Genomic DNA, 24,201 nt, shown 5'->3' on the forward strand with positions numbered 1-24,201 from the left:
GCATAGGGTCTCACCATAATCAAAGAGTTGGCTGTATCTCAAGGCTGATCTGTGAGAGAATCCTTTTCCAAGGTCACACACCTGGCTGAGGGCAGGCCTCAGGTACTCACTGACTACTGGCCAGAGCCACCAATTCTTTGCCACATGGGCCTCTGCACAGAGCAACTCACAATACAGCAGTTGGCTTCCATCAGAGAGATCCAAGTCAGAGGACAAGAAAGAGCCTTAGCTCCACCCACATTCACTGGTCTTACCATATTCCCTGTTATCCCTTAAGCAGCAGGCTTCATAAAATGGTGACTAGGTTACAGTGCCTGTTAGGTGACAACACCTCGTGGGGCTGAGAATACATTGGTATTCTAGGGTGTGGTACATACCCTAAATCAGCATTTAATTCATGTGATAATTCTCCCAGATCTGGGAATGAAGGGATGGAAATGGGACTGGTTTCTCTTGTTATTACCCTCAGTGACCTACTAACAAAACTGTGTCTCCTCATTTCTATGATTTCAGGCTCTGCTGATCTAAAGGTCTTAGTTCCACAGAGAGGAATGCTTCTATTGAGTGACACAACAATGATTCCATTGAACTGGAAGCTGAGACTGTCATCTTGCCACTATGGGCTCCTTACACCACTGAATTAACAAGGAATGGAAGAGTATTACTATATTGGCTGGGGTGATTGATCCTGATTACTAAGGGATAACCAAGTTGCTACTACACAATGGGGATAAAGAGGAGTGTGTCTGCAATACAGCAAACCATCTAGGACACCCGTTAGTATTTCCTGTGATGAATGTCAACAGAAATCTACAACCATCTAATTCAGGCAGGATACCTAATGGCCCGGCTGTTTCCAATGAAGGTATGGGTCAGCCGACCAGGCAAGGAACCATGACCAGTTGAGGTGCTTGTTAAGAACAAAGGGAACGTGGAATGAAGGTAGTTTTAAATACCAGCTATAGCTACAGGGCCAGTTACAAAAATGAGGAATGTAATAACTATGGGTATTTCTTTCTTATTTTGATTTGAACACACATATTAAACATTTTTGTTTTCCTCTCTTATTTCTTTATCATTTCATGTAAGATGTGTCAGCATAATTAGCTTTATCTCTCAGTATTTAAATTACAGGATACAAAAGGTAAGAAGAGTGGACATCAGCCAAGGACAATAAAAGAACTTTGTATCCTTCCCTGAGGAAAGGGGTTGTGTGTTTTCGTACGTACATGGGATAGTTGTATCACATCAGGTGCAAGCGTGACTTTGTTAATGTCTACAATTATTTGCAGATTAAGTTTGGTTTAAGAAGATGTGGATAACTGCCAAGGTGACAAGGGGTGAATGTGGAGGCTCTGTAATGTGTCAGTTTGGCTACAGTGAACTATGTTTCCCAGAACTATGTTTCAAATTGTGTGTTTCTGGTTAGGATGCTACAAAAAGGAAATTTCTGTGGGACGTTTGGAGGGCTGAAGTCAAGCGGCAGCCATTTCTAGCTCATGCGTGTTGTAGTTCATCTGCTAGCTCAAGCACCGGCATGAGTGGCCAGAAGTGCACCTGTTCCACCCTCACTGAATTCCCCTTCAGCATCCCTGATGCCTGGGCCAGGTGTGTGTGTGTGTGTGTGTGTGTGTGTGTCTGTGTGTGTGTCTGTGTGGATAGGACACTGCCTTCTATAGGACACCCACACCACCAAGGACAGAAGCGAAAAGAACTAACATGAGCTTATGTCCATCCTCATGGGCTCCAGTTCATGCTTGTGGGGGTCTCATTCTTGCTCTCCATCACTTTACATCCATCTCCCTTTCATAAAGGTCTGCTCTGTGGTCTCAAGCTCCAGCATGGATGCAAAGTCGACATTCTTACAGAGCTTAACCAGCTCTGGTCAAATCCCAGGTCAAATCCTTTTAACAAATCCTTTACTATATATAGTCAATCCTCATTATTTGTGGATTCCACATTTGTGAATTCACCTACTTACTAAAATTTATTTAAAACCCCCAAATTGATGCTCATGTGCAGAGTGGTGAAAAATGTGAGTTGCCTAGCTTGCATTCCTAACTAAGGTCAAATAAGGCCATGCTTAACTTTCTGGTTTCAGTTCTCTTGTTTCAGTGTCCTTTTCACAGACTATTTAGTGCCATGTTTTTCACATTTTTGTGCTTTTTTTTTTTTTTTTTTTTTGGCGATTTCACTGGCTGAAATGGCCTCCAAGGATAGGACTGAAGTATTGTCTAGTGTTTCTAACCACTAAGCCCTAGTGTTCCTAAGAAGACCGTGATATGTCTTATGGAGAAAATTAATGTGTTAGATAAGCTGCATTCAGGTACGAGTTACAGTGTTGATGGCTGTGAGTTCAACGTTAGAGAACTCAACAATATTTATTAAGTAAGGTGTCTTTAAATAGAAACATTCATAAAGCAAGGTATACATTGGTTGGTTAATAAAAATGTTGTGGCCAGAAGCTTGTAGGAACCTAATCTTGTATTTCCCCAGGATTCACTAATTCAGCATTCTCAGCGACTTTATAGAACATAACTACTGATAATAAAGAAAGTTAATTATATATATATATAATATCATACATGTATATGAATGTATTATATATACTATAATATATAACATATACACTGTATAATATATATAAATACACACATACACATATTATATAGATATATTGTAGCATATATATCTCCTATCTGTTTCTCTGATTGAACCTTGATGACAGACCTGAAAAGTGTATCTATGACAGTGAGGCTGAGTTCAAGTTTAGGTATTTGTGATAGTGAAATACAGTGGTAATAATTTTTTACATAATAGTTCTTTACCTAATGTTTGAACTGTTCTCCAAATTATTTCCTTCAATTATATAAACATGTCTGCAACTCTAAGTGCTTAGTGATTAACTGTTCACTATGACTGTCCTATGGAATAATTTGTGTTCAAAACTTCTGCTCGTTCTCTGACATCTCTGGCCAAAGCAAGCCCATTTTTGTTCTGCAGCCATAACCAGATACCACTGCTCATTTTGTGTTTACCATCCAAACTGGTTGGGAATTGTGAAAGCCAAAACCAGAAAGCAACAAAAAATATCATCACTCCTCTTATCTAGACATTAGAGACTAACGTACAAACTCTGTTGGCTGGAGATCAATTCCATCCTTAAATTGTCTTCCTAAGCTCACCTGCTTCCTGAGGTACCTCACCCTCTACCTCTTCCAGTAGGCAGGCCCATGTTGCCTTTGTTGCCTCTGAACATTTTCAGATCCATTCCAGCCCTTATTCCTTACACTGTCTGTTCCCTTTGCCTAGAATATCATCCTGATGTCTTTCTATAATCCACATCCTACCTATTACACGAGGTCCAGCCAAAATATTCTGCATGAAAAATTTTTCTAAAGGTCACAGCAATCTCTCTTCTCTGAACTCACAGCCTTGACTGCCTGTTCTATCACTGACTTGGTACTCAATCCAAGGCAAATATTCTGAGATCCTGATTAGCTACCAGTCCCTGTCTTAATCAACTTTTTATTTATGTACATCCTGTCTCCCTAAGCTTCAGTGGCAACTGTCTATATTACTTGCAAATTGCTTCACCTATTCATCTTTACTAGGTTTGTTAGTAAGCATTTTCAGCCACTTAACAAATTTCTGGTAGTAGATCAGACCCATGCCGTATGTTACCAATAATTCATTCAAAGATACGAGGCAGAACAACATGCTTAATTCGCAAAATAGAATTCCACATTTCATTAGCATATTTTTTACCCTAGAAAAAAACCCACACATTTCTCATCAAACACATACCTGCTGAGACTCGAGGACAATCGGGCAGCATGGACTCCACTGATGTGTCTAATGGTTCTGAGCTAGAGACCCAATTACAACAATTCTGCAATGCAATAGAGACAATTTTCCGTTGAAACATTTTTTAAACCAAGACCAACTTTTCTGGCTGCAGAGATAAATTTATCCTATATAATCAACCACTAGAAGTATATCCAATTTCTTTTCCATGCACTGTAAAAAAAAATTCTTATATAAACAGTCAGTATTATTCATGACCAATGTGGCTGTGGAAAAAAGTTTATCTTCTACAATTCAGCAAATTATCTGTTCTGATAAGAAGACATGTAAGCTTCTGTGAATGATGATGGAATACATTTATAACAAAAGGCTAAGATTATAATTAAGGAAAATTGAAAAGGATGTCCATTTTTAACTTTTAGATGGAAATAAATATTAACTTGATCATATGAAAGAATAGCTTCATTTTTGAACTATAGCTTTGTCTCTGTAATACTACAAGAAATAACTTTTACATTTACTCCTTAAAATTTGGCTTATATAAATATACTGTAATTTTTTACTTCAACCTGGGTTCAATGAAGGCTGTATCAAAGAGTTCAAAAGAAATACAACCTAGTGAATTGAAGCTGTGTGGTTGAGGACACAAAGCCTTCAATATTAAAGCCAATCTTTAAGATAATGATGACTTACCATTCAGACAAATGAAATAAAAACAATGTATATTCCTTCTATACATTTTGATTCTGTATTTAAAGTCTGGCTTAAAAAAATGTGATTAGCCTCATATGGCTTTTAAAAAATTTCTAACACACACACACACACACACACACACACACACACACAGAATTTCCAGACAGATTTTATTTTAAAAGAAATCATCCTATCAATCATGTTGGAAAAATCGCTGATTGCTATTCTGGTAAACAAGCATGTATTGTATATTTTTAGATGCTTGCTGCCCTGGTTGTGCACCATGGAATCCGTCCTCACTGTGGAAAGATCCTTGACTGGTAGATCAAGTGTCTTATTGTATTTCCTTAATTCATTCTGTCTGGAAGAAGATGTCAGCTGTGTTGCAGTGAGGAGAGAATTTCAAAGGCCCCAGTCCCCACCAATAAAGGCCGAGGAATGGCTTTTGAATAGATTTGTCAAGGCAACCCTACTGTTCTGGGACCAGGGAGAGCAGGAATAACATAAAGGAAGGGTTGCTGTATGAGATTAGAAAGTGAAGTTCACAAAGCATGGCAGATTTTTGTAAGAAACAGTAGATCAATGAAACTATTGAACTGTGTGGAAAAAAAAAAAAAACCATGAAAACAAACACAACATCTAGTAATGTTCTTAAATGCTTTCTCTCTTTTTATATTTAAAATGGATAAAATATTAGTATTTTATGTATTACAAAAGCTTGATGGTTTAAAGTGAATATGTATTCTATAACTAGCACTCCTAATCTTAATTAGCAGATGAATGCAAAATTATACAATGTGAGAAAGCAGAAATTATAAAAGAAGTAGGGTTTTAGAAGATATTTGATACATCTGAAATAAGTAAAATTAATATTACTATTGATAGAATACCACATCACAGAGTTCTAGATAATGCAGAAGATTAGCACACAATTAGCCAGCTTTTATATACAATGTGACACTTGCTTGTAAGAAATAAGTATTCTCCAAAGCAGTGTCAAGATATGTAAATGGATGATTCGTTTTATCATTCATCACAGCCCCTAATAAATTCAAAAATCATGACTTCTATAGGTACTAAAAATAGGCTCCCAATGATACAGGGAGATAGCTTCAATGAAGAATGACTTTCCCTTTTTCTCTCTTTTTCTTAAACAATTCAGTCTTTTCAATGACAGCAATTAGCACTACCTACAGACAGGCAGCGATTAGGTATATATTTTAATTATTATTCATCCTCGTAGTATCTCCAAATCTGATGAAAGTCAGCTATTACCCAGGTGATATGTCAGTCTTAATACTGCTCACCTACACTTCACATATGTAAAACTACGTCTTATAGGATATTTCTAGTATTAATGAAAATGATGGTACATTACAATATGCAGGCGATTAATCATTTTCTAACTCATTATCACTGACTTTAAAAAGCTGAATAAAATGGATTTTACCCAGGTCACCTTTAAATCAAACATTTAAAACAAAAGATATGGGGGCGCCTGGGTGGCGCAGTCGGTTAAGCGTCCGACTTCAGCCAGGTCACGATCTCGCGGTCCGTGAGTTCGAGCCCCGCGTCAGGCTCTGGGCTGATGGCTCAGAGCCTGGAGCCTGTTTCCCATTCTGTGTCTCCCTCTCTCTCTGCCCCTCCCCCGTTCATGCTCTGTCTCTCTCTGTCCCAAAAATAAATAAACGTTGAAAAAAAAAATTAAAAAAAAAACAACAAAAGATAGGTTAATATTTATGATTCTGAAATTTCAGTTTTTATCTAGATCCATGTTTAGTCTTTGATCTCTCATAAAAACAGGTTAGAAAATAAACATCCTATAAGGTGAGTATGTCCAAAAGTTCTCTGGAATGACAAAGTACCTGTGAAGGACAGTTAAGGCTGGAAAGAAGTTTGATGAGTGTACATGGACATGTGTGTGCACGTTCGTGTAACATTTTTATCCCACCAGGAAAAATATGTAGAGAAAAGGGTGAAACAATAAAAAAATATGTTTGTCATGTGACAGAGCATAACAAAATAAATAAATAAAGTGGTAATAATAATATTATTATTAATGTAAATGTATGCGAAATACATGGAAATAAATATGAGAAACACACAGCCATTACACGTGAATTCACATGAATTCAATCTGTCTGAAATTCCATCATATCAAATCCAACTTCCTATTCTTTTTTTTTTCCCAACTTCCTATTCTGAGATGCATTTCTATAGTTTAAAAACTAGAGTTAAAAACCAAATTTCTTTCATTGTTTTCCTAATGCTTATTCTATTCCTCTTCTTGCTTCATCCTCACTTTGCCCTCACCCCAGTTCTTCAGCTGAGACGGACACTAGTGTAGTGTCCTGGACGGCAACAGAGGCAGCTGAGTAGGAAAGTCCTACCTAAATTCAGAACATGCTGGAGTGTGTCCTAAGCCCCTGGAGATCCTATTCTAAGGAGCAGCCAGGCATGCTTTACTATAGATAGCAAGTGAAACATGTTTGGGCCTCTGATGTAGCCCTGCCTCATCCCAACCAGAGAGAAGGAAGCTCCTGGCCAGAGCCAAGAGTTTGGGATGCACAATGTAACTAAAGTTTCTCTGGGTTTGAGGGGAAAAAAATTGGCAATACAGAGAGTATTTCTCAGAGTTAAGTGTTCTCAATTTAAAGGTCTTTTACTCTGAAATAATGAACTCACAGTTTTTTTGTGGTTATAAACTGTCTTCTTTATGAAATCCAAAATGTTGGGAACAATATTTCAGTGTAGATATGAAATGAATTAAAATTTTTAATAAGAAGATTAGAACTTAGTTTATTATATTTAAAGAGAAAAATATGTACTAAGTATCCTGTGCAAGGTATCTGGAGATATATTTGCTGACCTGGTTGAATTTAGGTACTTCCTCATTTTTATTTTATTTGCCTGAGATCCACCAATGCCTTAGAGGTAGAGCTTTAAAATGGAAGGCATTGTGTCCTCAGACAAGAACAACTACAATTCAGCAGATTGTATTTCCAAGGACTGCCACTTAGATCTGATGGTGCTGGGTAAGGGTTCATGACAGTTATGTAGAACCATACATCTGGCTTGGCTGGAGATTTTCAGAGGCCAAGAATATGTCAGTAAATGACATTTGCCCACTCAGCCTTTTTTAAAAAAAAATTAAAAGTATGTCTTTAAGGTGTACAATGTGATGGTGATGATTTGAAACAGGCATACATTGTGGAATGGTTACTACAGCCAGGCTAATTAATTTTCTCACATAGTTACCATTTGTGTGTGTGTGTGTGTGTGTGTTGTGTGAAAGAACCAGAAATCTATACTCTTGGCAAATTTCTAGTATTCAATACAGTATTGAATAGGTACTAAGTATCCTGTGCAAAGTATCTGGAGATATATTCGCACATCATGCTGTACATTGGGCCTCTAGACTTATGTCCCCTTCATAAATGCAACTTTGGACCCTTTAACCATTTATCTCACCTCCCTGCCACTGGTAACCACTGTTCTGTTTCTATATAATCAACCTTTTTAGATTCCACGTGTAAGTGTGATCATGTAGTATTTTTAATTGTGTCTGGTTTTTTTTTTTTTTTTTTTTAATTATTTCATCTAGCATAATATCCTGCAGGTCTCACCCACTTGACAGTCCTGGAGCTTGAGATACGAAGTGTCTTTTAGGAGCTGCCTCAGGCTACTTTTTACCTCTCCTCATGAGTCATGGTTAAGTATGGATTCTTGGTCTTTTGGTTGGGAGTAGTTCTCACTCAGAGTGATTGTCAAAAGTAGCCCTCAAATTGTTATTTTAAAATTATATAAGTAATACAAGAATATAGTACTTAACTTTCTTTCTGTGTGCTAATTGCTAAAATTAAAAAAAAAGTAAATCAGCTTTTTTTTTTTTAATTTTTTTTAAACGTTTATTTATTTTTGAGACAGAGAGAGATAGAGCATGAACGGGGGAGGGTCAGAGAGAGAGAGGGAGACTCTAAGAGAATCGGAAACAGGCTCCAGGCTCCGAGCTGTCAGCACAGAGCCTGACGCGGGGCTTGAACTCACGAAGCACGAGATCATGACCTGAGCCGAAGTCGGACGCTTAACCGACCAAGCCACCCAGGCGCCCCTAAATCAGCTTTTTATACTAAGTGAATAGTTAAAATCAATATCTTTATCATATTAATTTAAATATGCTTACAAAACAAAAAGCAGTTTTATCAATCTGTAGTATAAGAAGAATGACCAGGCAGTTTGTACCAGGAGACACTTCTAATGTTTTTAAAGTGGTGTTTGGTGAAATAAGGGAGTTAATCATTAAGAGGCCAAAAGCAATGAGGCTTCATCTATAACCAGACTACTATTTTTATGGACAACATTCCAGTTAAGTGAAGTTGTTTTTCTTGGGAGGCATATTTGCAAAATATCTTAAGATTTTGAGCCGATTGCAACTGAAGCCAGAGGAGGAGGTGCTGAGGGACACAGACGTTACCCTAGCACACCCTTCTCTCAACACCCATGCTCAAGACAACAGCTCTTTTCTATTCACTGAACCCAGGGTTGTTTGTTCTTCATTATTTCAAGGAGTCTTGCAGAGTGGACAGAGACTAAAAAAAGAGAAAGAAAAAGCGACAGAGTTTTATCCTGAGTGCTGAGAAACACCAGATTCTTATTTTGCCAAACCATACTGAATTCTCCCTGAGGGGGTCACACATTTAGGTGGGTTCCTACAAGGATATCTGGCAAAGGCTTCCAAAGTCTCCTTTTTTATTCTTGTTTTAGAGAGGCACTCTAAGCAGGGATAATTTCAAAGCTCCACAACAGAGATCTAATAATTTTCATCTCTGGGATATTACAGTGTTTTCTAGAACACTACTTTTTCTCACAAAGTAGTTCACAAAGTAGATGGTATAGGAATTACTGTATCTGAAACAGGCCCAGAATGATGAGGTGGCTTTCCCAAGACAATAAGCCTTCAGTAGAGTACCTGGTATATGCCAGATCTCAGTTAGTGATTTAGCTAGTGAGTGACTAAGCCAGATCATTATCAAAACTCAGTTCTTCTAACTCCTTGCACTGAATTACTACCCTATGGCAAGATATTTTGAATATGCAAATCATTCATAAAACAAAAGAATACAACTCATGTATTTTATATTACTTGCGGGCAAGAAGGTAACAACAGTAAGAACTATGATTTATTGAACTTCTTTAAAATACCAATGTCCATGCATTTTTTTTCATGTATGCTATTTTCCAACGGTACTTGCAAGGCAGGTATCATATTTCAGAGATGAAAAACTGAATCTCAAAGAGATTAAATAACTTAGCCAAGATCACACACTTAGGTAAGTGACTGAGTTAGAGTCTGAATTTCGGTATGTCATAATAAAAAACTCTTCATGCAATTTCATGCTTAAGGCATAAATGAGGGAATTAAAAGAACTATTCAGGAATAGGTCATTTATAAAGTTATATAATATTAAAAATTTTAATAAAAGCTATGCTTACAAAGAAATTAATGCCAGTGCTGATTAAATTAAGATGAATTCAACTATTGCCTATTTCAGTCAGATGAAAAAAGGCATAGATTAATATATTCTGATTTTTGAAGGCAGCACATACTCCAGTCTTCGTTACAAACAGTTGAAGAAATAAATCTACTATAGAGAAGCAGCTGCTGGTTACCAAAGGGCAGGTAGGCAGGAGGGGGGGCGGCAATGGGTGATATAGGTGATGGGGATTAAGGAGTGCACTCAGATGAGAACTGAGTGCTGTATGGAAGTGCTGAATCACGACATTGTACATCTGAAACTAATATTACAATGTACATTAACTAAATGGAATTTGAATAACAACTTACGGTAAATCATAATAAATCAAAATAAATTTTGTTATGTTCGTCACCTGGAATGAGATATGAAGAAGTTCCAATTAAGAAATGATGAACAGGGATGTTTCTAGTTTGGGACAAGTACTAAGTTCCATAGTGGTTATATGTGGGGGAAAAGGTACGTTTATTAATCTTACTACTTACATAATGCTGGGAGATGTTTTCACACCCACTCGGACAAAAAAAAAAGTATAGGCATGAAATACACAAAATTTCTCTTGAAAAAAAATTAGACCCTTGGAGAAGATAATTAAGGATGTGGCTAAATTGTGAAAGGAGAAATATGAAAAGCAATGTGGTTAGAAATCACCTGGATGTTAGAACAGATGAAAAGTCCACCTTTATATATTTATAACATTATGAAGAATGGAGTAAAAATATTTTAGATTTTTGCATCATGAAGGTACTTTTTCTTCTTTTTTTAAAATCTGAAATTTATTGTCAAATTGGTTTCCATACAACACCCAGCGCTCATCCCAACAGGTACCCTCCTCAATGCCTATCACACAGCCTCCCCTCCCTCCCACCCCCCCCATCAACCCTCAGCTTGTTCTCAGTTTTTTAAGAGTCTCTTATGGTTTGGCTCCCTCCCTCTCTAACCTTTTTCTAATGGAAAGAATAACAACAACAGTGAAAACACACTGGTAATATTATGATTATACCACTATGGGATTATACAGCTTAGTCCTTCTATATATTCAAGACTCTTTCCAAACACTAACTCTCCAGTCCTTACAGCACACCATAAGGGCTGGTAGAAGTTGCCCACCATACCCATGGTAAGAGGTCTGCTGAATAAATGTCTGGGTTTTCTATTAAGAACAAGTGGGAGAAAATCAGGAAAGTCAACTAGTTCTCATTTAAAGAAATATATGATTTGACTGGACAAGTGATATAGCATGGTATAGATGATGTCAATTGCTTGTAATATCAGAAAGATAAGTATAAATAAAAAAGAAGTTTCAGCTGTACATCTATAACCAAAATAAAAGAAATAATAGGTTGAAAGTTAAAAAAAAAAAAAAAGGAGCATGTTCAACGAATCATGATAGTTTTCAGGCTCACTAGCCCTCAGGAGTGGTAAAAGAAGTTTTCTTATCCTGAGCTTGGACCATGACCAGCCCTTAGGTTTCTCCAGGCCCAAGGGTCCATCTGGCAAAACGCTATCAGCTTTTTACTTCTCCCCCTACTGGCAGTAGTGAGCCAATCCATTAAGAAGTGTCACATACTGACCACCTTTCAAGAAAAGGGTGAGACCCAATGTACATTAAGCTACTTTCCTGTAACTGAGCTGCACCAATGTTAAATAGCTGGTGGAAAAATTAAAAAATCAGAGAATAATAATCTCCTAACAGATCATGACCTTCTTTAGCCCAAGTTCCTACTGTATACTATATGCATACATAACATGCTACAGAAAGCCAAAAAAAGGGAGAAGGGCTTTCAGAAACACATTTGTTCTTCAGAAGGGTTTTCTATTATTATTTCAAGCGTGTCTACTTTTTTATATTCTCTCTAAATGTTCCGCCTCTAGAAAGGGAGTTTGGGGGCGGGAGGTGATATAAGTTGGTGGGGGCTCAAGATATAAAGGCTCTCACTCATTCATCTCAGCATTGAAAAAAAATCTCGTCTCACCTCTCTCATCCATTCTCGAATCGTTTTGCCTGCTTCTTGATGCCACACATTGTGAACAGAGTCTGTCAACGCCACAGCAGTTACCTTACTTTTTACATCTGCTTCTCGTTGAATCATCTGTTTCAAAAAAAGGAAAATAAAATATTGGCTATAATTTTTTTCCCTACTGGGTGCAGCCTGCTTAGTCATAGATAATAATATATTAAAACTGAAAAAGTAACAGGCATCTCTTGTTCAAAGTTACTCTTTTCTGTACCAAACGCATGCCCTGTTCTTGTCCAGAGATGTGAAAAGACCTAATATTTTCTTTTAAAAAGATAATACCACTTAAGTCTTAGAACTACGCAGCTCTATTATTTTCCATGCGGTTTGACAATTCAAGGATTAAAGGGATCACAGGGGGAAAAAGGAGGAATCCCTGAGGGTTTCTTTTACAACTTTCTTCCACCACTTCCTATTTCAGTGCTTCAGGGAAGTTAGCACCCGGGGCTCACTGTTAGCTACTTAGGACTAACTTCTACTTATTTTCAGTAGATGGCATGTCAGTAATGAAAGATGTCTTGCTTTGACTTCTCCAATTTAACTAGCCTGCTCTTCAACACAGTCTTGTAATTCCTTGGTGTTTTAAGTGCCCACAAAGATCTTTCTCTTCAAAGCCCATCAATATCATTTGGCTTTCTAATGTATTTCTTCACGTTGACACGCTACAGTATTACACTCTAACTTTTTTCTTTAGAATGCTATTTCTATAAAATTAAATGGTTCTGAAACTTAAAAAAGAGCCATTTGGCTTAAAGAAAACTGAAGAATTCATCAGTCGTCTGCAAGATAAAGAAAGTGAAAAATAATAGCTCCACATCGAAAGAATCATGAGAGGTTTTAATCTACTAAGACTAGGGACTCTGATGGACACAAGCATAAGAAAGCTTAATAAAAAATTACACTTAAATCAGGAAGCAGTAGCCCTAAATTTCATAGCCATGCCCTCACTGTTTCTTGGCATCAAATGTCTTTTCTCCCTCTAAAAAGAGCAATTTCTTAATCATTTGCTATTAATTTCTATGAATTGTCTCTCAAAAATATATAACCGCATTTTAAAACAGTGAGACTTCTGAGTGGTGATGAAAGCTCATACAGTGAACGTTGAAAAGCCAGGCTTCTGATACCAAATGATGCCTGTTGGCATTCTGAATGAAAAATGTCTCTCTCTGTTTTAAATGTCTTCAAACCCTACATAGGCACATCCCCTCTCACTGAACACTACCTAATGGGAATCGAATTCACTGTTAATGCTGCTTCAGCAGAATTTCCACACCTTAAATCTTTAGGCCTTTTGTTTTCTGCTTATATAATGTAGAAATCTTAAAATCAATGTTGCTTATCAACATCATAATGTAACTGCAAAAATTCATCTTGCAATATCAACCATATTTTTAAAAGCATAAAATAATACTCTAATTCAGTACTTCACATTCATTATTAAGTAGTTTGCTACCTTATAGATTTTATTTTAAAAATAGACTGTCGTTCATAAAAAAGAATGAGATTGTGCCATTTGAGACAACATGGATGGACCTAGAGGGTATTATGCTAAGTGAAATAAGTCAGACTGAGAAAGACAAATACCGTATGACTCCACTCATAAATAGAATCTACAAAACAAAACAAAACAAAACAAAACAAAAAACCCAAAAAGCAGAATAAGAACTATAAGTATAGGGAATAAACCAAGGGGATGAGGCAGGGGGTTGGGCAAAATGGGTGAAGGGGAAAGGGAGCGATAGGTCTCCAGTTATGGAATGGGTAAGTCATGGGAATAAAAAACACAGCATAAGGAACACGGTCAATGACATTATAATAGCAATGTAATGGGACAGATGGTAGCTATACTTGTGGTGAGCATAGCATGATGTATAAACTTGTCAAACTGCTAAGTTGTACGCCTGAAACTAATGTAACATTGTGTATCGATGACACTCAAATTAAAATATAATAAAAAAATAAAACTACCTTAAAGAATAGATTGTCATGGATCATGTTGGCACTAGAATATAAAAATTTAAACTGACATCAGATAGTAGAACTCAAAATTCCACAACAGTGAATTCACCTGGCTCATGAAGAAGCTACATGTCCTTACTCTCATTTTCTAAACAGTTAACACTTTTAGAGATCTAGAGCGATTGTTGCTAAAGTTACAAAACAAGAGCATGCTCTTCTGGTATTCTAAGAATATGTCTGCATTTTAAATTATTTGCCCTGGATTTTGTTGTGGTTGTTGTTAACAAATGCTGACTTCTGTAAGGTGGCGTTATCTAAAGACACAGAATATGGAAAGCCATTTGTGAAACGACATAAAATTAAGAGTCAAACAGGCTGAGGATTTAGTGGAAAAGCAGGAAATGTGGTAATTAAAATTCCAAACTTGGAAAAATATACAGTTGTTAGATGGACTATCAGAGAAAAAAACCTTTGGTCTGTTTTTCCATCTGGCTGACATTTCACACAATGGATGTGACGCTGTGTAACTTTTCTTCACAGAATCGAGCATGATATCTCTTATACAGTTTTAGTCCTTTACAGTATAAAAATCACTTTCACATTATATTACTAGAGGTGAAGAGTGGTCAAATTCTAGAGGATCTCAAAGAAGAGCGGGCTACAAATGAACCCAGTACAAAGAATTTCAAATATTCGACTGTTTAGTAGGAGTAGTAGAATTGTAAATTGGTGAAAATCTTAACAGTTTAGTTCTTTGGATTAATTTACCTCTATTCTAGCCTCACTGAAGGTACTTGCAACTGCCATTTCTGTCCAAAGCCTCTGGATTCTTGTATGTGTTAGCTTGGTTCATAGCCCTTCCCTCTCTTACTGCCTCCACTGGGAGTGAGCACTGATGAAGAATGCTGGAGAATAGCAATGATGGGGTAGGGCGAACACAGGAATCAAGATTGTTTAAGAGACAGACTCTAGATAGAACATAGAACAGGTGGAGGTGCAAGGTGGTTTTTATTAGGATCCATGGATAGGAACTCCTTTGAAATTCCTTGCAAAATTCTGTCTGTACGTGATAGGAATATTTTTCTGGCAGAGGGTCCTAACCTTTCATTAGATTCTTAAAAGGATTTTAGTCTCTAAAAATAATAAGACCTTGTAATTTCAATGTTCCCATATAGTCTTGGATGAACTTTGAAGTACCTGCTAAGTGAACGCTTCAAACAATGAAGATCAATTTCACACCTATACCAATCTTTCAAAAATAAAGGATGACCTTCCATTTTTTGTTATAATGTCTTTAGTGTGGTATCAATAGTTGAATAAAAGTGATAAAAAAATTTGATGTCCTAGACATCAACATCTCAAAGCTTCATGGCTTAAGAGGCTATGTATGATAAAATTATAATTAAGATACTATTTATTTTTATTTGTGTGTACAATGTTTATTTACATCTGAGTAGGACTTCATAAATTTCAAAATGAATAATCATTCTTATTTTATTCTTAAATAATATTGAAATATATACAAAACTTGAATTATTTTTCCCATTTGTGGAGGAGGAAACTGGTTGAGACTGAGAAATTGGTTAAAGGCCACACAGATACAAAATGACACAACTCTGCATTGTCCCTGCCTTTAAGTCCTGTGTTCTTTCATGAAAGTCACATGGGGTCTATTTCTCAGTAATATATCATAATGCTCTTACATAAATGAACTCACTTGATTAATCTCCTTTTCTTTACAGTATTTCAGTAACACAGTATTTCATTGACTTGGACATTTAAAAATGGTTAAAGAAATTCAAATCCAGATCAGTAAAGAATGTTGAAATTCTAAAAATCATACCAACATAGAAATCAGTCATGTGCTAAAGCAGACTATCAGCAGCATTTAAAAATTACTGTTACAGTTCTAAAGTAAAATGATGTCTGGGATAAGAGGGAAAATTAAATATTTCTTTAAAACATACTGATGATTTGAAAATACAAAGTATTTGATGCTGCCACCTGATATTTTTGCCCCCTCGCTTTTTTTTACATTTATTTATTTTTGAAAGAGAGAGAGAGGAGAGGGGCATAGAGAGAGAATCCCAAGGAGCCTCCACACTCTCAGCACAGAGCCCGATGTGGGATTCGAACCCATGAACTGTGAGATCGTGACCTGAGCCGAAATCAAGACTGAGTCACTGAGTGGCTGAGTCACTGTCTCCCTTTCTTAATTGTATTTATCTCTTCCTAGTCCTCTCATCTTAGCTTCTACAAAATTAATTTGCTCTTTTCTTCCCCATATTGAGTGTTCCTAGTCTGACAAAAGCTTAACTAACCCAATAAATATGAAGTACTTTGAACAGATTAAAAACATATACCATCTGTATACAGGCTCATCATACTCTTAAAATATTTGGAGTTTGTATTATTTTTTTTTTCTAGAGTAAGATTTTAAACATTAAGTAACTGTAACAAGAAAAGAAAGCCTATCAGACCCTAAGAGTATTTGGTGAGATGAAGATCAGGGGACGGGGGGTGTGGTGTGGGAGGGCCATTGTCAGCAGTAGCCAGCCTTGCTCCCCTCCATGTGCACTATGTTCTCCCCCGAAATCACACAGATCTTTTCTGTCCACATACCTCCCCTCACCATGCTTTCTGCAAGGCCCTCAGAGGAAGGACCTGCCTACGATCTTCACAGGTACCTGGCCAAATCCAAATGTTCATGTCCCTTTAAAAGTTTCTTTATTCCCTTTCTGTACCTATTTCATTTTTCCCACACATCTATCATGAACTACTTTTAGAAAAGGAAAGCACAGACTCCTTTACTTCTACCAAATTAAGTTAAAAAGTTGCTGTCCACTTGTCTTAGCTTAGACGATAAGCTTTTGAAGGCAGGGGGATGTTCATGTTAGAGAGACACTCTGCCATGAGTCTTTGGAAGTAGTTTCTTATCTCTAGCTGAGGGTCTTGGGTTTTGGAAATTATGAATCCAACCCAACACAAGGTTCAGTTCTCTCAACATAAAGAAGTGAACCCTGCATTGGGTTTGTCTTCACCCTAACCTAAAAGAAGTGCATTATTTCATTTTCCCATATTTGTGGCCCAGCAGCTATAGTGCTCAGAATAAATTATCTTAGATTTTAAAGTCCAAGGGGGCCTCCAGAAAGAAGGCAGTGTGAGTTGGGGGTAGGGATGTGATAGGTGCATACAGGTCCGTATCTATATTAGCATATATAATATGTTTTAAACATGTTTTTGAGGGAAATGTCTTAATGTCTTTCATCAGCAAAAGTCACTACCTTCCTTTAAAATTCTGACATGTGCTACACATATGCACTGTGAGGGTTACAGCATGTGAATCGCTTGTACAGGAAAGAATATTCTGAAAGAAAATCAAATAATGCATGTTTCCATCAGATTAGGATCTGATACTACTGCACATTTATAAATCTGAGGATCATTACTACTGCATGAGCATGAATGAATCATCACTCTGATTAATAGCACAGTTGAGATGTCTTTTAAAAATGCGTGTGTGTCTGTGTGTGTGCGTGTGTGTGTGTGTGTATAAATAGATTAGCTCCCTCTCGAGCTCCTGGAGTTAAGATTGCGGATTAAGCTGTTTCAAAGGTTTGAAAAGTGTGAAAATGTGGCACCTTGTAACATTTTTGTTGTGCAGATTATAATTACACTCAGTGCTTCTAGTTGAGTGTAGTTTTTATGTAGTTTGATAAGCCATGATACTTTACCACGAACCTCTCCCATCACTTTACATTTGTGCCTGTACATCTCCTGGCTCATGGCACACTGCCCTGTGTGCTATCAGGCCCACTGGGTTGGAAATGTATGTTGGGCCAAGATGACTAATCAGCCGATGCTGGGTTTGGCAGAGTCTTTTCTGTTAATGTCTTCCTGAAGATTCTTTTGTACATGTCAATCCCAATAGTGTGCTATTCACAGAACAAATATCACCTTTGCCACAATATTGAAACCTCGGTCCTGTCACCCAAGGCCCTTGAAGTACCTCTAGTGATTACAGTGAAATATACACACTTCAGTAGATGAAATATGAAGACTAAACTGCCCAGCAGGAAATCCAGACAACTGTGACATTCAGCTCTCACATGCTACTCAGTTCACGTTTCTAATCTGCATTCACTTCTTTTTTTTTCTTCTTCTTCTCCTTCTTTTTCTTTTTCTTTTTCTTTTTGGAAAGTAGAAACTTTCGAGTAAGCAGTCTTTATAAGGGATGCAGTGGTTAGGTTCAAGGATTTTGGAATCAGATTCCCTTGTTTCAAATCCCTGTTCTGCCGCTTCCGGCAATGATCCCTTGAGTGAATTATTTCAATTTTTTCTGGGTCTCAGTTGCATCACAGGTAAGAGGGAGATGGTAAATACATCTAACTCATAGAGTTATTTTGAGTTGAAATGAACCGAATATAAAGCGACTAGTGGAGGATGTGGCACATAGTACACAATTATAATAGATGATACCATAAAAACACACCAGACAAACTACTCCATATTTGTAAACTAGCCTTTCTCAGTGTAAAAGGTAACAGAAGCTTACCCAAGAATACCTTTAATGACAAATACTGGTTTTTAAAAAGACACAGGTCCATGAAAGAGAAGAAACTTATGACAGGCTGGTTTTGCTTTAGAGTACATGGTTCAGTAATTCTAAAACTACCTGGCCGAGAAATAGAAAGAGGTGCTTATTGTGTTTGTTTAAGATCTTGTAATCAGAACACTGGACCTGTAATAGCACTATGCGCTTAAAAATTACAACAGAATTGGTGAGGCCATACTGTGGCAGCTCTCGTTTCCTGCCATCAGTGAGCCCTTTCAGAATTACTTGGGCCAGCAACAAAGCATGGAGCCGTGGCATAGCAGTGCCAAGCTGGCAGCGAGTCCCTGTACCACTTTGTTTCCTACATAGAGGAAGTATAGCTGACTACATTTAAAAAAAAAAAGAAGACAATCACAGAGATACAAAGTATGTCAGGAGGAAGGCAGCATAGTGTTGCAGTTAAAAGCATGCATGAGCTTTGGAACTCCTTGTCCCTAAATTTTAATTTTTGGTTCATCATTATGAGAATACAAAAATGGGAATAATAATAGTAGTAGTTACCTCATAGGATCACCGAAGGACAACTGAGACAAAGCATGGGAGCAATCAATATTGTCAGCTGCTATCATTATTACCTTGACATTCATTTTAAATTTCTGAAATCTGCTCTTCCTTTTAAATATGCTATCTATGTACTCTTCAGTGATATCAACATTTGCACAAATTGGTTAGCAGTTGTGTGTCCTACAACTACTACATCCCCTGCTCCATCCCTTAATTATGTAAAGCGATTTGGGCTTGCTTAAATGATTGTAGAGACAATGATTAGGTATAAATAGGATAACTACACATTCTAATTAGCCCGGGACATTCCTGGTTCATAACTACTGCCCTGGCATAATTATCAGTCATGTCTCTTTCCACTGTTAAAAGTATCCTAGTTTGGATGATAAATTATATGGTCACTATATATACAACAGAAGTTCAATGTTACTCTAGCAAACAGGTAGATCTTACAAAGTTTCAATGCTCAACAATTTAAGCATATACCCCAAAGCTATAAAGTTATCACTATAAAAATAATCATGTAGGAAAACATACAAGAAATATTTCCAGAAGTTCCTAAGTTTAAAATTTAAGGGCAAGCCTTAGCGCTGTGCTGAGCCCCTCACAGACGGACATACAGCTTCACACCCTGGGTAGATAAACATGGCCAGCTGGAGCTCCACGGTAGCAACAGGATAAGACAACATTCTCTTTTCCTGTGCTTTGAAGCCCTAGCTACAATTCTTACAACCTTTGTCTAATTTCAGGAAGGAAAAGGCTCTCCACAGGCAAGAACCCCAAGGGATAGGGTATGTAAACTGAAACTTCTTGGGTCACATGTATTTATGAAGATAAGTCTCCAGCCACCAGTTAGGGAATGGCAAGTTATGATTTAGTATTGTAGGTGGCCAGAAGAGAGCAGTAATAACTTCCTTTTCCTTTTCTGCCTAGACTATGCTGCCACGTGCAGGCTCCTACAGGGACAAAAAAAAGCATACATGGAAGGTAGGTTTAAAAGAAAATGAAAACAAACAAACAAACAAACAAATACAAGTGATTGACAATCTGGGAACTGGCAAAGATGACCAGTGCTTTACAAAAAATACATAGCGACAGAAAAAAGGCAACAGTTTGAAAAACTTCATCAATCATGAAAGTGGCAAGTTAATTGTAAGGAAAAAAATAAAAGAGGTCACATATTAAGAAAACAGTGTAAGGATTCATCAAAGTGATTTCTTTGATTAAAATGTTTTACGATGTAATGTCATAAGACTGATCATAAGAAGGCAGGATGTTATAAAACATAGCTTTAAAAATTATAATGAACATAAATCAAGTGGATATATTAAAAAGATGTAAGTAAGAACTAAACACTGCCAGTCTAAAAAACTGGGGCAGGCTTGGCAAAGGAGATGTTTAACTGGTGACAATACATAGTCTTAGATGGAAAAATGAGAAAACTTATTAAAACCTTATAAATGTACGATACACCCAGAAATGTTTCTGATACAAATAAGTAGTAAGCATGTTCACAATACTCAGTTTGAAAATCACTTATGACAGACGAATGGGTGGCTCAGTCGGTTAAGAATCAGACTCTTGGTTTTGGCTCAGGCCGTGATCTTGCAGTTCGTGGGTTCGAGCCCTGTGTCAGGCTCCGTGCTGACAGTGAAGAGCCTGCTTGGGATTCTCTCTCTCTCTCTGTCTCTCTGTCTCTGTCTCTCTCTCCCCCTCTCTCTCTGCCCCTCCCCTGCTTGTGCGCTCTCTCTCTCTCAAAATAAATGAACTTAAAAAAAATTAAATAAAAATCACTTATGAGCCTTTATCAATTGGCATATGCCAGAGATACTTTTGTATATACAGAATTTGTCAATCACTGAATGGTTTAAAAACTTGCGGCAAAAGATTTCATTAGGTCAGGCAGAAGCAAGGAATACACATCTGGCTGAGAAAGTGTTAACACACTCGTTTTAAAGCACACCATTTTATTTTGGTCTGGGAAAAAGAAAGGTAAAGAGATAAGGTTTCTTACCACAAAGATATATAATAGATAACCAGAGTATAGGAGATTATGTTATTTAACAAATTTTTCTTAAAAGCTTTTACATTAGTCAGGTGTGAGGTGATGGATATGTTGACTGACTTGGCTGTGGTGAATATTTCACAATGTATACAGATATCGAGGTTATCAGGTTGTATACCTTAAATATATACAATTTCAGTCATCAATTATACCTCACTAGACCTGGAAAAAAGAAATCTTTATTTTGAATTTCTACGTAGATGTTTGGTGTGTTTTAAATTCTACTAAAGTTTTTCAAACTTATTTTATAACTTTAAAAATATTTTTGTAAAAAATTCAAGTTTCAATTACTTTATCTTAAGGACTGTATACTCTGTTACCTGGAATAAACAGGGAAAGCAATATTGTAATTTATCAGCTGTTTTAGGTAATGCACTATTACTACAAAGTTGAGGAAGACATGATTTCTGACCCTTGGGAAGAACTCCCAATTTAGGAAGGAAGGCATGTTCAGGTAAGTTCTGTAGAGCCCTTTAACATTCTGAGTGTTTGTCTGTGTGTGTGTGTGTGTGTGTGTGTGTGTGTGTGTGTGTGTGTATAGAACAATTTCTTTTTAAGTACATTGGTAGCTGAAGGATTATGTACCTGTTTTTTTTACATGAGGAAATTGATGTTTAGAGAACATGACTTGCCCGTATCACATAGTTACTAAGTTGGCACTGCTACATCTTTTAACTCCAAATCCCATGTCTTTACATCATGGCTATCTGTATACAATATCTTAAATGTTCTCTCTTGAAATACTTGTTACAGTGGTAAGGATTAGTTCACGGTCTTTCTTTCCCACTGAAATGGAGGCTCCATGAGGGCAGGATCATATTTGCCAAGTCAGCAACACATCACCATTCCCTGCACAATGACTGACCTATGCTAAGTGCTCAGAAACTACTTGTGAAACAAACAGAGGTGCTATTTACAGAAATGCAATAGATAAGGGAAAGTGATGGTTAGCAAGTTAGAGTGATGTCTGGTTTGGAGCATTAAGAAACAGACCATATTGTAGGTTGGATTCCTGAGGAAACAGACTCTGAAATGGAATTCAGCATGCAGGATGTTCACAAAGGATGACCAACATCTGAGGAAGGTGTAGGGGGTAAAACAAAGCAGGAATAGGCAGAGAGAGAAGTCAAGGTGAGATGGAAGTCCAACGATCATCTCATACAACCCCAGGGAAGCTCTGCACCTAGAATGACCCTTTGGAGTCATTCTAAGCTGGGCCTAGATGGGTTGGCCTTTAATCACCCATACTGTTCTGTCTTTGAATATGAGCCCCCACAGCAGCCAAGTCAATCCCTGTCTTATGAAAGCACTCTTATACATTTTTTTTTAAAATTTTTTTCAACGTTTATTTATTTTTGGGACAGAGAGAGACAGAGCATGAACGGGGGAGGGGCAGAGAGAGAGAGGGAGACACAGAATCGGAAACAGGCTCCAGGCTCCGAGCCATCAGCCCAGAGCCTGACGCGGGGCTCGAACTCCCGGACCGTGAGATCGTGACCTGGCTGAAGTCGGACGCTTAACCGACTGCGCCACCCAGGTGCCCCGAAAGCACTCTTAACAGTGGGGGCAACAGAATCCTTTATTGAAGGAGTAAGTGGGCAGTGTATCACAATGTCCACCACAGGCCGTAACTGAAATTAAGCATTAGCCTACTGTCCATTCAAATCTAAATCGTCCTTCTAATCTGCCTAGCACTTAGTATTTGTGTACTCAAGATTGCATTATGATTTAACTCACTAATATCTATGAGATCAAGTAAATTCCTCTTGGATTTTAGGTCTCTCACAATCTAATTCCATATTATCTATCCTGTCAAATTTTGCATTATCCCCCAACTAAAGATTCTAAAGGAAAAACACAAAGTCAAAATATGGAGACACACTGACTATTAAAAAGCATAAAGACATCAAAATCACAAAATTCAAACATTATCTTACAAACCCATTGGGAATGATTTGATTTCTTGGATTTCAAATGAAATGTGTATGTCAGAAAAGCAAGGTATACTTTTGATTTCAAATCTGAGTGCAAAATAACCCCAAACTTCAAATAAAGTATGCAATAGTCACTTAGTGTCTGCCATCATAAACTCAAACCTGGCGGTGTTGGAAGGGAAAAAGGAAGGGTGTGCACGAACAGGGAAGTTTCACTGTAAAAGTAGTTGGGTTGGCTTTTCAAATGGCAGCCTTGATGATATAAATAAAGACTGTGCTATCTAAATTTGGGGATTGAATAAAGACACTTAAAAGATTTTTATTCTTTCCAAGATCTTAGTTACTCCATGTCCTGAGATGTTTCTGAATTTTTGCTTCTAGGAATTGAGGGTAATCTTCATTTGACCATATTTCTTCAAATGCAGGGCTCAGATTTATGTAAAAAAGTGCGGCATAAACTGGAAGGGGACTGTTAACTTTTAGATTCTAGTGTAGGCATTGACCCATCGATACAGGAAAGCAAGACCACGCAAATATTCCTAAAACCAGATGTGTTAATCAACTGTGAGTTATGAGAGTTATCAAACATTGGGAAGAGGTTGACACCCATTTTTAAGGGGAAAGTGACATCATTATAGTAAGCAGAAGTCACAGACTTCCTACATGGTTTGACGATATTTGGACAAGAATCTCCAGATGGCTCTTCTACCTGGGAGGTTATGCTAAGTACTTGGAGCTTATGTGCCTGCTTAAACATTCAAGTGAATATTGTTGCTGGAAGAAATTTCTATTCAACTACCTATGAGGGCTGTTTAAATGCAAACTCTACTGACCAACAAATAGAGGACGATACTTTAAGTTAGGGTATTAAAAGATGATTCTGATTATATGTTGGAATCATTTTTCTTATGAAAGCACATATCACATTTCTGAAGTGATAAAGTAAGTCTGTGGGAATAAATGGCTTGAAATAGATTCAGTTGAGGGGCTCCTGGGTGGCTCAGTTGGTTAAATGTCTGACTTCAGCTCAGGTCATGATCTCACAGTTTGTGAGTTCCAGCTCTGCACTGGG

General features: G+C 37.3%; 1 protein-coding gene across 8 annotated transcripts in view; it reads right to left on the minus strand.

Moving 5' to 3' along the window:
• The window catches only part of FAM172A (family with sequence similarity 172 member A), a 429,997-nt gene that overhangs the window by 144,935 nt on the left and 260,861 nt on the right, over window positions 1-24,201 (minus strand). For 6 of the 8 annotated variants that reach the window (XM_043593724.1, XM_043593714.1, XM_043593680.1 and 3 more), the window contains 2 exons: window positions 12,011-12,127; window positions 3,808-3,892 (listed from right to left, as the gene is read on the minus strand). In XM_043593724.1, coding sequence (XP_043449659.1) covers window positions 3,808-3,892; window positions 12,011-12,127 — 202 coding nt within the window. The remainder of the gene's footprint in view (window positions 1-3,807; window positions 3,893-12,010; window positions 12,128-24,201) is intronic. The other 2 variants (XM_043593742.1, XM_043593699.1) reach the window with 1 other exon arrangement.

The sequence above is a fragment of the Prionailurus bengalensis genome, chromosome A1 (genome assembly GCF_016509475.1).
Source record: "Prionailurus bengalensis isolate Pbe53 chromosome A1, Fcat_Pben_1.1_paternal_pri, whole genome shotgun sequence".
Taxonomy (NCBI): domain Eukaryota; kingdom Metazoa; phylum Chordata; class Mammalia; order Carnivora; family Felidae; genus Prionailurus; species Prionailurus bengalensis.